Source organism: Macaca nemestrina, chromosome 1 (assembly GCF_043159975.1).
Source record: "Macaca nemestrina isolate mMacNem1 chromosome 1, mMacNem.hap1, whole genome shotgun sequence".
Taxonomy (NCBI): domain Eukaryota; kingdom Metazoa; phylum Chordata; class Mammalia; order Primates; family Cercopithecidae; genus Macaca; species Macaca nemestrina.
In genome coordinates, this window is record NC_092125.1 from 61,956,717 (window position 1) to 61,974,500 (window position 17,784).

The window sequence follows — 17,784 nt, forward strand, 5'->3', positions numbered from 1 at the left end:
CACGGCGCCTGCTCCTTTCCCAGCCAACCTTTCTCCCCTCCCCCACATCCGGTGTTCGCTAATCTGGGGGAGCCCGGAGCAGCCCCCGAAAGCCGACTGTTCCCCCGAATCCGAAGAGAGAACTGACACTAGATTGCTTTCTTCGGGGCAACAGTTTCTCGAGTTGAGCGGACCCTCACTGCCTAAATCAATCAGACAGAGTGCCGGGCGCTGAATTTACCTACTCTCATTCCTCTCCAGGGTCCCACTACTTTGGAGCTTGTCTCAAACTCCACATACAGAAAGCCACCGACCTTATTCCGGTATCCTACACCCATTCCCCACCCTCATTACACTCCCACCCCTGGCCCTCAGCGTCGGAGTCAAGAGCAACAGGGACACTTCCGTTCTCCTTGTAGGATTGGTGAAACCGTAATGAAGAACACCCCTAAACTCCCATAATCGGTGCGGATTCCTATGGGGAAGGCCTATATTGTTGACATCTTCCAGGCCTTGGTTCTGGACCTTGAGAAGGAGGCTGTGGAACTAGAGATAGCGATGCTTTTTAGGGTAAATGTATGTAGGTATTGGGGGAAGGGGAGGGATCAAGCGAAAAGAAATGGAAGTGGTTTAAAGTTCTTATTTCACTTTTTGCTATCCCTATAGCGTCCAACTTGTGAGTTACTTACAGGCTGTAAAAGCTTCTCCAGTCTAAAAATATCTGAAAACTAAACTTGAATTAACTCTTGATACAAATAGTACTTTGAAAATGCAGCATTTAACCTTGTTTTAAAATTTTATTCTCAAAGCATTTTTTTTCCAGCCAGTTACATTTTTAAAAGGTTGTATTTTAGTTAGAACTGAAAGGGCTCAACTAGCATTTGCTGTGACCAGTATGCGGAGTCTGTGTTGGCTTTCCAGAATTGACTTTTTGGGTTGTATTGGCAAATCACAGTCCTAAATGATGAATGTTGAATGATGCACTATGTTTTTGTTTAAATGAGATTTCCTGAAAATAGTTAATTTCAGAATTAAGGGAAATTGATGCCGCTATCATGAGGCATCATAAAAATATATATTTTAAAAGGCGAAGGCATTTCAAGCAGATATAGTTCTTGATGAAGCAGAAAGACCATGGATCTGGGATTTGGAAGACCTGGCTACTAGCTGCTACTAACCAACTCTGTGACTCTGGGAAAGGGGGACTCAGTTCTTAACTTCTGTAACATGAGGACACTGGACTATTTGAATTCAGAACTTAGAAAATTGGAAGGGACCTTAAAGCCCTCTAAGAAAGAGTTCGGGAATGTTCTCCATTGCTGTCACTTTTCCTCCAAAAATAACCGGGCTTGGAAGTTATTGGTCCCGTGGGAATTTGATTCCCCATAGAAATTGGAGAAAAGGTAATGCAAGTAGAGAGGGACAGCTGTATTTCTGCTTGAGTTATAAACCCTCTAACGGATTCTGGTACGAATTGTGGAGACATAAAGAGAATGAGTGTATGTACTTTAAGTGTACCAGTTTCCTCACTCTCTCCTGGCAGAAGATGCAGCACTTTTAGTGATTCTGGGATTCTGGGATGTGTTCCTATTAATTCTAATACAGATGAAGAAGATGTGGTAGAGGAAAAGATGGTAGCGGAAGGAGTGAATAAAGAGGCCAAACAGCCTGCTAAAAAGAAAAGAAAGAAGGGTTTGCGAATTAAGGGGAAAAGGCGTCGAAAAAAATTGATTCTTGCCAAGAAGTTTAGTAAGGATTTGGGATCTGGGAGGCCTGTTGCAGATGCCCCTGCTTTGTTAGCTTCCAATGACGCTGAGCAGGATGAAGAAAGTCTTTTTGAGAGCAATATAGAAAAACAGATCTATCTGCCTAGTACTAGAGCCAAGACCTCCATTGTGTGGCACTTCTTTCATGTTGACCCCCAGTACACCTGGCGGGCTATTTGTAACCTCTGTGAGAAAAGCGTCAGCAGGGGTAAACCAGGTAGCCATCTTGGTACATCTACTCTTCAGCGACATCTGCAAGCAAGGCATTCACCTCATTGGACCAGGGCCAACAAGTTTGGAGTTACTAGTGGAGAGGAGGACTTTACCTTGGATGTATCTTTATCTCCCTCTTCTGGAAGCAATGGAAGCTTTGAATATATTCCTACTGATCCATTAGATGATAATAGAATGGGTAAGAAGCATGATAAATCAGCATCTGATGCCCTAAGGGCAGAAAGAGGGAGATTTCTCATCAAAAGTAACATTGTCAAGCATGCTTTAATTCCTGGAACTAGAGCCAAGACATCTGCCGTTTGGAATTTTTTTTACACTGATCCTCAGCACATCTCAAGAGCTGTGTGTAATATATGTAAAAGAAGTGTGAGCCGGGGTAGGCCAGGGTCCCACTTAGGGACTTCAACACTTCAACGACACCTGCAAGCCACACATCCTATCCATTGGGCTGTTGCCAACAAAGACAGTGGTGCTGTTGCAAATGGATTAGATGAAGCTGAGACTGAGAGAAGTGATGTCTTGAGTGATGCCTTGCATGGAGAAAAGTCTACAGGCAGCCAAGATTTAACAGCTGAGGACCTTAGTGACTCTGATTCAGATGAACCTATGTTAGAGGTTGAAAATAGATCTGAAAGTCCTATTCCCGTTGCAGAGCAAGGCACTCTGATGCATGCGCAGGAGAGAGAAACAACATGTGGAAATCCAGTCTCAAGTCAAATAAGTCAAGCAATTATCCAAATGATTGTGGAGGATATGCATCCTTACAACTACTTCTCAACCCCAGCCTTTCAGAGGTTCATGCAGATTGTGGCCCCTGATTATAGGTTGCCATCAGAGACTTACTTTTTCACTAAGGCTGTACCTCAGTTATATGATTGTGTCAGAGAAAAAATTTTCTTAACTTTAGAGAATGTTCAAAGCCAAAAAATACACCTGACTGTTGACATATGGACCCATGACCCATCCACTGACTATTTTATTGTGACTGTACACTGGGTTTCTTTGGAAACTGCATCTTTTCTCAATAATGGCAGGATCCCCGATTTTAGAAAGTGGGCAGTGCTTTGTGTTACAGGTTTGGCTAAAGACTGTTTGATAACCAATATTTTACAAGAATTAAATGACCAGATTGGTCTGTGGCTTTCTCCAAATTTCCTTATCCCTAGCTTCATTGTTTCTGACAATTCCTCTAATGTGGTACATGCAATCAAAGATGGTGGTTTTACCCATGTGCCATGCTTCCTGCATTGTTTAAATATGGTCATTCAGGACTTTTTCTGTGAGCACAAAAGCATTGAGAATATGTTAGTGGCTGCTAGGAAAACCTGTCATCATTTTAGTCATTCGGTCAAGGCCCGTCAGATACTGCAAGAGTTCCAAAATGATCACCAACTTCCATGGAAGAATTTGAAGCAGGATGAAACTGGCCATTGGATTTCTACTTTTTATATGTTAAAATGGCTCTTGGAGCATTGCTACTCAGTTCACCATAGTCTTGGTAGAGCCAGTGGAGTTGTGCTCACCTCCCTTCAGTGGACTCTAATGACTTATGTTTGTGATATTCTTACGCCATTTGAGGAGGCTACCCAGAAAGTGAGCGTGAAGACCGCAGGATTGAATCAGGTGCTACCCCTAATCCATCATCTACTCCTTTCCTTGCAGAAACTCAGAGAAGATTTTCAAGTCAGAGGTATTACTCAGGCCCTCAATCTGGTGGATAGTTTATCTCTGAAACTTGAAACGGATACCCTACTAAGTGCCATGCTTAAATCCAAGCCCTGTATCTTGGCTACTTTGTTAGACCCTTGCTTTAAAAACAGTTTGGAAGACTTTTTTCCTCAAGGTGCTGATTTAGAAACTTATAAGCAGTTCCTTGCAGAAGAGGTTTGTAATTATATGGAATCTTCACCAGAGATCTGCCAAATTCCAACTTCAGAAGTTTCTTGTCCCTCAGTTACAGTAGGAACTGATTCATTTACCTCATCTCTAAAAGAAGGCACCTCCAATTCAGGTTCTGTCGATAGCTCAGCTGTAGACAGTTGTGCCCTTGGAAGCAAAAGCTTCATGTTCCCTTCTGCTGTAGCAGTTGTGGATGAGTACTTCAAAGAGAAGTATTCAGAGCTCTCAGGAGGTGATGACCCTTTAATTTACTGGCAGAGGAAGATAAGCATATGGCCAGCTTTGACCCAGGTTGCCATCCATTATCTAAGTTGCCCCATGTGTAGTTGGCAATCTGAATGTATCTTTACTAAAAATAGCCACTTTCATCCAAAACAGATCATGAGCCTGGACTTTGACAATATAGAACAACTAATGTTTCTGAAAATGAACTTGAAAAATGTTAACTACGATTATTCTACATTGGTTCTGAGCTGGGATCCTGAGAATGAAGTTGTTCAAAGCAATGAAAAAGAAATACTGCCTTAATTTCTTTTTCTCCGTTTAAAATGGGCAACTTTTTGCTGTGTTACTGTATCTTAATAGCTATAGTTGTTAAATATAATCATTATCTTTATAAACACATCTGGGGAAACCTGAAATCACAAAAGGGCTGAAAATTCCTCAGAGGCAATATAATTTTGATAAAATGAAGATTAAAAATTTCATAGCTATAACTCATTGTCGCTAGCACTTGAAAATTTTGCTTATACCAATGAGAGAGAAAAGATATTTTTAATTAAAAAAAATATAGTGCAGCATTGAAAGGCCTTAGGCTTTCTGCCTGGTAGATTGAACTAGTAATTGGTTTTAAGTAAAATTTCCCCCACCATGGGAAATTGTATTGCTCTGAAACCAACGAAATGAGAAAGAAGTACTCTAGGCTGGCATTCCTCCTGCCTCTGTTTTTCTGTTTCCTTAAAAACCCTGATGCTTAATTACAACTTGGCAAAAAGAAAACCCGTGAAATTGTTTTATATTTGGAAATTTCTAATTGCCTCCTCATACTGGTCAGCTTTATAATTTCAAATTGTCGAGTGTGATAGTGTTACCCTTTATATTTAGAATTGGATCTTACATAAAAGGGAAATATTAGAAAACAATTAGGAAAATATACTTTTAGTCTTTGAAATACCTGTTTTAACCTTTACAAAATATTATAAAAATGACAAGGATTGTGTAGGTACTTTCAAATGATTTATGGGTAAAAACAGACTAAAACGTTTGCAAGAATTGGAAAAGATTGAATGGGAATTGTAATGAGAGCCCTTTGAACATGCTTGGAAAAACCCAGTAGATATTTCCCAAAAATTGTTTCTGTAATTTTAGGTAATCTTTTTAAAAACATACTTAATGACCCATAATACTGTATTAACTGTGCGGTTGTTTCGGCCATTGAATTCTTAATGAAAACTAACAGGTCGGTATTTTTATGTGTTAGGAATCATTGGTGAAATGAGTGAATTGATCTCATTTTAAGATCCCTTTTTACTCTGAAAGTATGTTTCTGTGATTGAGTAGGAGGCCAGAAAATGATGACTTTAGTAAAAGTCTATTAAAAGTTTCAGACTGAATAACTAATGTGAGATCCCAATTTTTCCTTTTTTTCATTTTAGATTTGGGGATATTCCCTGCCCAAAAAATTCCTGGAAAATTGACTAGTATTAAGTGTGAGTAAAAGGTGTCCACTTTTTTTTTAAGTTTTGACTTTAGTTTTGTCTTGGATAGTATTTGGCAAGATTTAGCCTAGAAATTATGTAGTATTTATTACATGAGAATCAAAATTGCTTTGTTACTGGGCTGGTTTCAAAGTTTAGAACTCATTTCTATGTATCAAAATAAGGGTTTTTGTTTTTGTTTTTGTTTTTGATTTTTTTTTTTTTTTTTTTTTTTTTTTTGAAATTCTTAAATGGTAAATACGCCATTGTGAAGTGAAATCTCAACTCCAAAAGTTTACCCTTTTACTAACTGGAGTAAATATATACTTACAAAGTCTTTAGCTATAGCCATTAGTAGTAAAGAATTTGGACCTAGGCTGCGTAAGCAAGCCTTTCCAGGGCCACTATTTAATGGCAAACCAGTGACACTGGTGTTGATACAAAATAAGAAATAAATTTTCCCTTAGATAAAGCTTTCTGTGTTTTGACAGTGCCAGTTTAGAATGGCTATAATGCTGCTCTGCCTTCTACAGCTTGCTGCACCACTCTGTAGTTACTCTATTACCATACGTTTCTATCTTTTTTGGTTAAACACTCCCTGATGACGATGATGGATTTATATACATACATCCATATTATACATATTGATATATGTGTAAGGATTTACCTTCGTCTTTATTTTGTGGGCTGGGCAAAATTTAGTGTAACAATAAGTTCATGATACTTTGGTATAAGAGTAAGTTCTTTATTTTTATAATGAACCCAAATCTAAAGTCTTTTATAGTGCATTTTAAAAGGGGAAACTTACCCAAATGTTATATTTCTATACATTTGTGTATATATGTGTGTGTGTGTATAAGCCAGTTAGTATATATCTGTACGTATATTATATACATAAAACACTATATTTTTACATACAAGTATGCTTTTATTATACAGATAATAAAGATGGGGGAAGGTTTCTGTTTTTTTCTTAATAGGTGAAGAAATCTTGAAGACCAGAAATTGGATCTTACTGAAAAACTGATGGTTTTTTTTGTTTTTTTTTTAAATTACATTGTTCAGCTATGGAAGATGGATTTTTTTTTTCATGATCCTTTGACTCTCAAGTTCATCTTTAAATGAACTCTTTTTGTTTCTGTTTTTGTTTTTGTTTTTGTGTTTGAGGAGATAACTAACCCTAGCTGTCTCCAGTCTGACAAAGGTTATTTGAATGGACTTTATCTCCCAGTAGTTGGGAGATGTTTTAAAAACACATGCTGTGTTTGAATTGTGGCTGAGAGGTTTTCTTGGCAGTGTGAAGAGGAAAATTTTTTCTGCCTCATTATTATTAATTCATGGATTGAGTGTTGGTTCGACCTACAGGCGTAATAGATTGGAACTCAGTGAAGACACAGACGTTCCTGTGAGAACAACCAGCTAATGTAAGTGGGGGAAGCAGGCATTTTTGTCATGAAAGGAGTGAACATTCTTGTCATTTAAGGCATAATTTTCATGGATCAGTAAGAAATTAAAAGGTCATTGTTCAGATATTTTTGCTTGTACATAATTGTTTACAAACTTTTAGTTTTTGAATGGAAACATATTTTTTTCTTTCTTTTTTTTTTTTTTGGAGACGGAGTTTTACTCTTGTCCCCCAGGCTGGAGTGCAGTGGCGCAATCTTGGCTCACTGCAACCTCCTCCTCCTGGGTTCAAGCAGTTCTCCTGCCTCAGCCTCCTAAGTAGCTGGGATTATAGGCATGCACCACTACACTCAGCTAATTTTTGTATTATTAGTGGAGATGAAGTTCCACCATGTTGGGCCAGGCTGATCTGGAATTCCTGACCTCGGGTGATCCACCAGCCTCAGCCTCCCAAAGTGCTGGGATTACAGGCCTGAGCCACTGCCCCTGGCCCATATTTTTTCTTTCTTTGTTTTGATAATATATGTACATTGTAAAAAAGGTAAAAACAGTATAGCCAAAGTGAAGTCCTCCTGTAATTCCATCTTCTTGGAGAAAAGCACTGGGTTATTTTGTTTCGTTTTGAAACAGGGTCTTGTGCTCTTGTCACCGAGGCTGGAGTGCAGTGGCATGATCATAGCTCACTGCAATGTCGAACTCCTGGGCTCAAGAGATCCTATTGCTGAAGCCTCCTGAGTAGCTGGGACTACAGGTGCGCACCACTGTACCTGGCTACTTTTTAAAACTTTTTATAGAGATGGAGTCTCCTTGTGTTGCCCAGGCCAGTCTCAAACTCCTAGGTTCAAGCAGTCTTCCTGCCTTGGCCAACCAAAGTGTTGGGATTAAAGGCGTGAGCCACCACGCCTGGCCTCCCATTCCTTTTTAAATAACGATTCTAGATGATTTTATAATCAAGTTCCAGTAATAAACTCTCATTGGGATTTTGACTTGAATTACATTCGATGTGTGCATTGTTTTGGGGAGAAGTAATTTGTTTAATCCTTTACTCTATTTATTCATTATCCAGGTCTTCTGTGCCTTACTAGTTTCATAGTTTTTTGGTTTTGTTTTTAATTTAATGTGAGTCTTGCATACTTCTTCATTTTCTTCTTGTATATCTTTTTATTGTGAATTGTCTCTTCCTGTATATCTTTTTACTGTGAATGGTACTGTGTCATCATCTGAATGATTATTGCTGGTATGAAGGATATTTACTGCTTCTGGTAGATCTTATATTTTTATTATTTTCAGTTTGTTTTAGTTGATAGATTTTCTAGTTTGCAAGCACGTAATCTGCAGGTTCTGGATTTTTTTTTTTTTTGCCTCATCTTTTTTTTTTTGAGATGGAGTGTTGCTCTTGTTGCCCAGGCTGGAGTGCAATGGTGCTATCTCGGCTCGTTGGAACCTCTGCCTCCTGGGTTCAAGTGATTCTCCTGTCTCAGCCTTCCAAATAGCTGAGATTACAGGCACATGCCACCATGCCCGGCTAATTTTTGTATTTTTAGTAGCGATGGGGTTTCATCATATTGGCCAGGCTGGTCTCAAACTCCTGACCTCAGGTGATCCGCCCACCTCAGCCTCCTAAAATGCTGGGATTACAGGCGTGAGCCATTGTGCCCGGCCTGTCTCATCTTTTTAATATATGTTTGTAATTTATGCCTTTTTTTCCTTTGGAAAAAATTGAGTAAATGTCCTATTCATCAGATATCAAGAAATATTCATTATTGATTTCAAGATGTAGTATTGAGGAAATCACAGAATCAGAATACCCACTTCTGATACAGTAGTGATTTTTTTTTTTTTTTTTTTTTGAGACAGAGTGTCGCTCTGTTACCCAGGCTGTTGGGGCGATCTTGGCTCACTGCAACCTCTGCCTCCCGGCTGCTTCAGCCTCCTGAGTAGCTGGGACTACAGGTGCCCGCCACCACGCTTGGCTAATTTTTTGTATTTTTAGTAGAGATGGGGTTTCACCATGTTGGCCAGGTTGGTCTCGAACTTCTGACCTCGTGATCTGCCTGCCTCAGCCTTTCAGAGTGCTGGGATTACAGGCGTGAGCCACTGTGCCTGGCCAGAATCAAGTTTTAGTACAAAGAAAGCATTTCCCAAGCAATGAGTCTCAAAGGAAAAAAATAGAAGAGTAATGTAATTAAACTTTCCTTCAAAGAAAGGACAGAAACATATCTCTTATGGTAAGTTTCGAAAGATCAGTATTTCATGGTCCCATAATGTGTTTGTTTTACATGATGTACTTAAATAATGCAAATGTATGAAGCAGGGATCTGTGGCAATCCAAATTCATCCACCAGAACTCCATCATTGGTTTTTTGTGTCAGTGGAAACACCTTCTGGAATTGCAGGTGCAGATACTGCCTCATCTAAATAGAACTGTCTTTGTCAGCCACAAGCTCATCACCCAGTGTGTATCCAACTCTGCTTCTAGGTCGTCTTCATCGAATTCTGGGCCACCATAACTGCGACTCAGTGCTTCTTGGATTTCATTTGCATCTTCCATCATGTCCACTACCTGGTCTTGTAAATTCTCAATCTGGTCAGTTTTCACTTACTTGTATGCCTTCATTTCCCCTGCTCCCAGTTTCATTGCATCAGCCGTGGTCTTGGTATCCTTCAATGACTGGGTGGTGTAATTGACTCGTTCCGTGTTGAATGACTGTTGGGTGCGATTCTCCTGCTGCTGCTCATACATCCGCTTTTGTTTTAAAACTCGCAAGGCTTTCTGCGTAACGGTATTCTTTGCAGGACCCCCTCTCATCTTAATCTGATCCTTACACTTCACTAGCTCAGTATCCAATCTAGAAATCTTCTTGTCAGTGGATTCTGCCCTGCCGTCCACCATGCCAATGCAGTCATTCAGGCTGGGCGGCGGAGCTTTAATTTCACTTTCCTGAAGAATCAGTTCATCTTGAGCGGCTGTGAAGAAACCCAAACACCTTTTTTTCTTTCTTTTTTTTTTTTTTTTTTTGAGATGGAGTCTGGCTCTGTCGCCCAGGCTGGAGTGCAGTGGCCGGATCTCGGCTCACTGCAAGCTCCGCCTCCCGGGTTCCCACCATTCTCCTGCCTCAGCCTCCCGAGTAGCTGGGACTACAGGCGCCCGCCACCTCGCCCGGCTAGTTTTTTGTATTTTTTAGTAGAGACGGGGTTTCACCGTGTTAGCCAAGATGGTCTCGATCTCCTGACCTCGTGATCCGCCCGTCTCGGCCTCCCAAAGTGCTGGGATTACAGGCGTGAGCCACCGCGCCTGGCCTTTCTTTTTTTTTTTTTTTTTTGTCTCGCTCTGTCACCAGGCTGGAGTGCAGTGGCGTGATCTCAGCTCACTGCAGCCTCTGCCTTCCGGGTTTAAGTGATTCTCCTGCCTCAGCCTCCTGAGTAGCTGGGATTACAGGCATCTGCCATCATGCCCAGCTAATTTTTGTATTTTTTAATAGAGATTAGGTTTCACCATGTTGGCCAGGTTGGTCTCGAACTCCTGGGCTCAAGTGATCAGCCCGCCTGGGCTTCCCAAAGTGCTGGGATTATAGGCATGAGCCACTGTGCCCGGCCTAACACCTTTTTTTCTTAATGCATATATTAGAACATCAGGAACAGTGTTGAAAGATGGTGAAGACAGTTGAATGGGTGTCCTTTTTTCATTTATCTTGAGTTAGTTTACCTCTAGTGTTTTACCATATTGCATATGCTGATGATTTCTGGTGATTATGTGCATTTATGCTGGGAAGTACCTTGTAGTTTACCAAGTTTTTATTGAGTGGATATTGCACTTCAGGTTCCTTTCTGGTTTTTTTTTTTTTAGCTATTTTAATAGTTTAAAAAAGACAACTTCAAATACTTTTCTTCACTTTTTAACCATTTTTTCTTTTTTGAAGTCTTTCAAAAATTACTACAGAATTTTGTTTTTTGTTTTTTACCCCTTTTACTCTATTAAATATAATGAGTTTCCTAATGTTAACCCATTCCTAGTCCCAGAATAAACCTGTTTGATTATGTAGTGTTATTTTTATTTATTTTATTTTAATTTTTATTTAGAGATGGGATCTCACTGTGTTGCCCAGGCTGGTATCAAACTCCTAGCCTCAAGTCAGTAATCCTCCCAAAGCTATGGGATTACAGGCATGAGCTACCATACCTGACCATGTTACTATTTTAATATACAGCTAGTTCAATTTGCTAATGCTTTATTTAGGATTTTTTATCTATCATAAATCAGATGTCCAAAGCAGCTGTTTTAAACATTTTTAAAATTTTTATTTATTTAGAGACAGTGTCTTGCTCTGTTGCCCAGGCTGGAATACAGTGATGTGATCATAGCTCAGTGCAGCCTCAAACTCCTTTAAGTCTTCCTCCGGCATCAGCTCCCTGAGTAGCTGGGATTACAAACGTGACTCACTATGCCTGGCTATTGGTAAAAATATTATGACTGTTTTTTGAGTTTGTAATGTATGTGGCACAAAGTTTTGTTTTGTCTTGCTTTTTTTTTTGTTTTTTAAGAGATAGAGTCTTGCTCTGCCTCCCATACTGAAGTGCAGTGATGTGATCATAGCTCACTGCAGTCTCAAACTCCTGGCCTCAGGTGATCCTTCCAACTCAGCCTCCTGAGTAGCTAGGACCACAGATGCATGGACCATGCCCAGCTAAATTTTTTCTTTTGGGAGGGAGACATGGTCTCACTATGTTGCCCAGGCTTATTTATTTATTTTTCGAAAGAGGGTCTTGCCCTATTGCCTAGACCAGAGTGCAGTGGTGCAGTCACAACTCACTGCAGCCTCGACCTCTTGGGCTCAAGCAGTCCTTCTGCCTCAGCCTCCCAAGTAGCTGGGAGTAAAGACATATGCCGCCATACCTGGCTAATTTTTTAATTTATTGTAGAAACTGGGTCTCACTATGTTGCCCAGGCTGGTCTTGAACTTCTGGGTTCAAGCAGTTCTCCTGTCTCGACCTCCCAAAGTGCTGGCATTACAGGTGTGAGCCACTGTGCCTGGCCTGTTTTTTTTTTTCTACTTTCATTGAGTACATTTTTGTAAATTCTTTTTCTTAAGTTAGAATACTTTCTTATTTTTCAAAGTATGAGTACATAGGTGGTATAGAGCTATCTGTGAAATGTAATTTGAAATTTTAAACTTAAAGGTCATAATCTCCTTTAAATTCTGGATGAATAGCATTTTTGTCTTTTGGCATGTAGAGATTCAGATGAGAAGTCTAATAATGTCAAGTCTGATTTTCTTTGTTGTCAATCTGATTTTTCCTGGAAGTTTGTATGATTTTGCCTTTACCATTGGAATTCAAAAATTTCACCATGTCTGTGTATAGCAGAGATGTCTTTAAAGAAAAGTTCTGCCTGGCATTTGATGAGCCCCTTTAATGTGAAGACTCAAGTCCATCAAATTTAGGGAAATGTTCTTATATTGTTTCTTTCATAATCTCTACAAATTCCATTCCTTTTTTGAATTTCTATTTATAGAAATTGAGTTTTCTGGAATTATTTTCACTTCGTATACAATTTTCCTCTTAGTGACATATGTTGGCATTTTTGCTTTGGATTCGTGGAGATGTCCTGTCAGTAATCTCTTGTAATTCAGTTATTACGTTTTTCATCAGTGTGTATTCTGTTCTTTCCTCTACTGAAATCTATTTTTGAAGGTAGGGGCTAGAAATTTGAGTCTTCATCTTCTTCGTCGTCATCGCAGTCGTCATCTTTTTCTTCTTCATTATTACTATTATTTTATTTACTTTTTTGAGAAGGCGTTTCTCCCTTGTTGCTCAGGCTGGAGTGCAATGGCACAATCTTGGCTCACTGCAACTTCCACCTCCCGGGTTCAGGTGATTCTCCTGCCTCAGCCTCCCAAGTAGCTGGAATTACAGGCATGAGCCACCACACCCAGCCTGAGTTTTCTTATTTTTTAAGCTTTGTTTTTTTCTTACTCTTTTTTTTATTTTTTGAGATGGAGTCTCGCTCTGTCTCCCAGGCTGGAGTGCAGTGGCGTGATCTCGGTTCACTGCAACCTCTACCTCCAGGGTTCAAATGATTCTTTTGCCTCAGCCTCCCGAGTAACTGGGACAATAGGCGCACACCACCGCGCCCAGCTAATTTTTTATATTTTTAGTAGACACGGTGTTTTACCATATTGGCCAGACTGGTCTCGAACTCCTGACCTCGTGATCTGCCCGTCTCTGAAATCCCAGGTTGCTGGGATTACTGAGCCACTGCACCCAGCCCCACTCCTTTTTCATAGTGGTATGTTCATTTGTAGCAATGCTATATCCTTTAAAACTTGCTGAGCACATGAGGATTTTAAAATAATATCTCCTTTTTCCTACATTAACTTCTAGAGAGTGGGTTAAGAAGGTCCTGTTATTTTTCTTGGCTTCCTATTTTCAAGCAGTTATTTTCTGTTGAAAAGTAACCAGGTTAACTGGGTGTGGTGGCTCATGCCTGTAATCCTAGCACTTTGTGAGGCTGAGGCGGGCAGATCACTTGAGGTCAGGAGTTCGAGACCAATCTGGCCAACGTGGTGAAACCCTGTCTCTACTAAAAATACAAAAATTAGCCAGGCGTAGTGGCAGGCGCTTGTAATTCCAGCTACTCAGGAGGCTGAGGCGGGAGAATTGCTTGAACCCAGGAGGTGGAGGTTGCAGTAAGTCAAGATCATGCCACTGCACTCCAGTTTGGGCAACAAAGCGAGACTTTGTCTCAAAAAAAAAAAAAAAAAAAAAAAAAAACTGGGTTTTTCTTGGCAACCTGGATACTTTTTTTTTCCTTTTAAACTTAAGAAATGTATGAATGTGCATCTTTGTTTTGTGTTTTTGCATGGGATGGTATTTATTATAAAGTAATTGGAGCATCATTTAAAAGCTGGAGTGGATTTTTTTGTTTTTGTTTTTGTTTTTTTTAGAGATGAGGTCTCTTTTGCCCCGTTCTTGAACTCCTGGCCTCTAGTGATCCTCTTGCCTTGGCCTCTCAAAGTGCTATGGTTATAGGCAAGAGCTACTGCACCTCGCCTTGCCGTTTTCTTGAATAGCAATTATATTTGTTTTTTCCCTAGTGAAAGTTACAGAAGCTTAGTGTATGAAGATGATATATAAAGAAACTTTTCTTTTTTTCTTTATCTCTTACTTTTTCTTGTTTTACACTGTAGCTCTTAGATCTGTTTTTTTTTTTTTTTTTGAGATGGAGTCTTGCCCAGGCAAGGCTGGAGTGCAGTGGCACGATCTCAGCTCACTGCAACCTCCACCTCTGGGGTTTACGCCATTCTCCTGCCTCAGCCTCCCGAGTAGCTGGGACCGCAGGCACCCGGCTAATGTTTTGTATTTTTAGTAGAGACAGGGTTTCACTGGGTCAGCCAGGATGGTCTTGAGCTCCTGACCTTGTGGTCTGCCCACCTTGGCCTCCCAAAGTGCTGGGATTACAGTCGTGAGCCACTACACCCGGCCAGCTCTTAGATCTTATGAAGGAGTTTTTATTTGTTGAAACATTAGTAAGGGAGTGTTATCTACTCAGGATTCCATTTCTCCACACTCCGCCCAACTTTGGGGCTCTTTTCAGAAGCTGATTTGAAAATTAGTTGTGGACCAGATGGCTCACGCCTGTAATCCCAGCACTTTGAGAGGCTGAGGCCGGTGGATCACCTGAGGTCAGGAGTTCCAGACCAGCCTGGCCACCATGGTGAAACCCTATCTCTACTAAAAATACAAAAATAAATTATCAGGGTGTGGTGGTAGGCGCCTGTAATCCCATCAACTTGGGAGGCTGAGGCAAGAGAATCGCTTGAAACCAGAAGGTGGAGGTTGCGGTGAGCCGAGGTTGCACCACTGCACTCCAGCAGCCTGGGTGGAAGAGTGAAACTCCGTCTCAAAAAAAGAAAAAAAATTAGCCAGGTGTGGTGGTGGGCACCTGTAATTCCAGCTACTTGGGAGGCTGAGGCAGGAGAATTGCTTGAACCCAGGAGGCAGAGGTTGCAGTCAGCTGAGATCGTGCCATTGCACTTCAGCCTGGGCAACAAGAGCAAAACTTGAAACTCCATCTCCAAAAAAAAAAATAAATAAATAAAATTCATTGCCAAAAAATTGTAAATTCTGCTGTGTCTTTGCATTTCATAGCTACCATTTTATTGTTTCAGTTATTTTGTTGCTGGTCTTTCTGAAACCGGTAACAGTTTCAAATATGTTCTTTGGAATGTTGATATCATGAGTGAAATTGACCTCTAAGCCTTTTATTCTCCTTCATAACTTTTTTTTTTTTTTTTTTTTTGGAGACAGAATCTTGCTCTGTTGCCTAGTCTGGAGTGCAGTGGCAAAATGGTGGCTCACTGCAACCTCTGCCCCTGGGTTCAAGCGGTTCTTGTGCCTCAGCCTCCCGAGTAGCTGGGACTACAGGTGTGGGCTACCACGCCTGGCTAATTTTTTGCATTTTCAGTAGAGACGGTGTTTTGCCATGTTGGCCAGGCTGGTCTTGAACTCCTGACCTCAAATGACTTTTTATTATTCTTAAACTTTTTCCTTTGTTGCATATGCGTCTGAAAATTATTCAGATAACCTTTTTTTTTTTTTGGACAGGTCTCACTCACTGTCACCCAGGCTGGAGTGCAGTGGTGTGTTCTTGGTTCATTGCAACCTCCATCTCCTGTGTTCAAGTGATTCTCCCACCTCAGCCTCCTGAGTTGCTGGGACTACGGTTGTGTGCCACCATGCCTGGCTAATTTTTGTATTTTTTGGTAGAGATGCGGTTTCACCATGTTAGCCAGGCTGGTCTTGAACTACTGACCTCAAGTGATCTACCCACCTTGGCCTCCCAAGGTGTTGGGATTACAAGCGTGAGCCACCACACTGGGCCTTAACTTTTATTTTAAATTCAGGGGTGCATGTGCAGGATGTGCAGGTGTTACACAGGTAAATGTATGTCGTGAGGGTTTGTTGTACAGATTATTTCATCACCCAGGTATTAAGCCTCGTATCCATTAGTTATTTTTCCTGGTCCTCTTCCTCCTCCCGCCTTCTACCTTCTGATAGGCTCCAGCATTTGTTGTTCCCCTCTATGGCCATGTGTTCTCAGCATTTAGCTCCCACTTACAAGTGAGAACATGCTGTATTTGGTTTCCTGTTTCTGCGTTACTTTGCTAAGGATAATAGCCTCTGGCTCCATTCATGTCCCTGCAAAGGACATGATTTTGTTCCTTTTCATTGGCTGCATACTATTCCATGTTTTGTGATTTTTCAGACTTCTGTCTTGTTGCTTCCCATCCTCACCAGCATTTAGTGCTTTTGGTATTTTGGATTTTAGCCATTTTTATTTTTTATTATTATTATTTTTTGAGACAGTCTCACTCTGTTGTCCAGGCTGGAGTATAGTGGCATGATCTTGGCTCACTGCAGCCTCTGCCTACCAGGTTCAAATGATTCTCCTCTCTCTGCCTCCTGAGTAGCTGGGATTACAGGTGTGTGCTACCATGGCCAGCTAATTTTTGTATTTTTAGTAGAGACGGGGTCTCACCATGTTTGCCAAGCCCATCTTGAACTCCTGACCTCAGATGACCCACCTGCCTCGGCCTCCCAAAGTGCTGGGATTACAGATGTGAGCCACTGTGCCTGAATGGATTTTAGCCATTAGAAAAGGAATTTGCAGTCCCTAATGATGTATGATGTTGGGCAAGGTTTCAAATGCTTATTTTCCATCTGTATACCTTCTTTGGTGAGGTACCTGTTCAGATCTTTTGCCTTTTTGAATTGGGGGGTTGTTTTCTTATTTTTGAGTTTCAAGGGTTATATATTTTGTGTATCAGACCTTATCACTTATGTTTTGCAAATATTTTCTCCCAGCCTGTGACTTTTTCATTGTTTCTTTCTTTCTTTCTTTTTTTTTTTTTTTTTTTTTGAGACGGAGTCTCGCTCTGTCGCCCAGGCTGGAGTGCAGTGGCGCAATCTCGGCTCACTGCAAGCTCCGCCTCCCGGGTTCCCGCCATTCTCCTGCCTCAGCCTCCTGAGTAGCTGGGACTACAGGCGCCCGCCACCGCGCCCGGCTAATTTTTTTTTTTTTTTTTTTTTGAGACGGAGTCTCGCGCTGTCGCCCAGGCTGGAGTGCAGTGGCCGGATCTCAGCTCACTGCAAGCTCCGCCTCCCGGGTTTGCGCCATTCTCCTGCCTCAGCCTCCCGAGTAGCTGGGACTACAGGCGCCCGCCACCTCGCCCGGCTATTTTTTTTTTGTATTTTTAGTAGAGACGGGGTTTCACTGTGTTAGCCAGGATGGTCTCGATCTCCTGACCTCGTGATCCGCCCGTCTCGGCCTCCCAAAGTGCTGGGATTACAGGCTTGAGCCACCGCGCCCGGCCAATTTTTTGTATTTTTAGAAGAGACGGGGTTTCACTGTGGTCTCGATCTCCTGACCTTGTGATCCGCCCGCCTCTGCCTCCCAAAGTGCTGGGATTACAGGCTTGAGCCACCGCGCCCGGCCCATTGTTTCTTTCTTAAAGCTTCTTAACAGACCTTTCACAGAGCAGACCTTTTTTAATTTTAATGAACTCCAATTTAATGGGGTTTTTTTTTTTTTTTTCAGACGGAGTTTCGCTCTTGTTGCGCAGGCTGGAGTGCAGTGGCGTGATCTCGGCTCACTGCAACCTCCGCCTCCCGTATTCAGGTGATTCTCTTGCCTCAGCTTCCCCAGTAGCTGGGATTGCAGGCATTCGCCACCGTGCCCGGCTAAATTTTAATGGTTTTTATTGAAATCCAATTTATTGGTTTTCTTTTATATTTAAGTTGTTATC

The 17,784-nt window shown here is 41.2% G+C and overlaps 2 protein-coding genes and 1 pseudogene across 2 annotated transcripts; 2 read left to right on the forward strand and 1 right to left on the reverse strand.

Annotated features, from left to right (window-relative positions):
* Window positions 1–555: 555 nt before the first annotated feature.
* On the forward strand, window positions 556–13,574 carry LOC112427225 (zinc finger BED-type containing 6). The gene is made up of 3 exons (XM_071078543.1): window positions 556–6,999; window positions 9,459–9,566; window positions 11,290–13,574. The coding sequence occupies exon 1, from the start codon at window positions 1,473–1,475 to the stop codon at window positions 4,404–4,406; it is 2,934 nt and encodes a 977-aa protein (XP_070934644.1). The 5' UTR covers window positions 556–1,472; the 3' UTR covers window positions 4,407–6,999; window positions 9,459–9,566; window positions 11,290–13,574.
* On the forward strand, window positions 6,079–6,324 carry LOC139358237 (uncharacterized). The gene has a single exon (XM_071078558.1). It carries the CDS (start codon window positions 6,079–6,081, stop codon window positions 6,175–6,177), a length of 99 nt encoding a protein of 32 aa, XP_070934659.1. The 3' UTR covers window positions 6,178–6,324.
* On the reverse strand, window positions 9,268–11,382 carry LOC112427198 (charged multivesicular body protein 5 pseudogene; annotated as a pseudogene).
* Window positions 13,575–17,784: the final 4,210 nt, after the last annotated feature.

What these genes read in the sequence shown, in the direction of transcription:
- LOC112427225 (XM_071078543.1), top strand. Translation starts at nt 1,473, where the DNA reads ATGAGTGTATGTACTTTAAGTGTACCAGTTTCCTCACTCTCTCCTGGC.
- LOC139358237 (XM_071078558.1), top strand. Translation starts at nt 6,079, where the DNA reads ATGGCTATAATGCTGCTCTGCCTTCTACAGCTTGCTGCACCACTCTGT.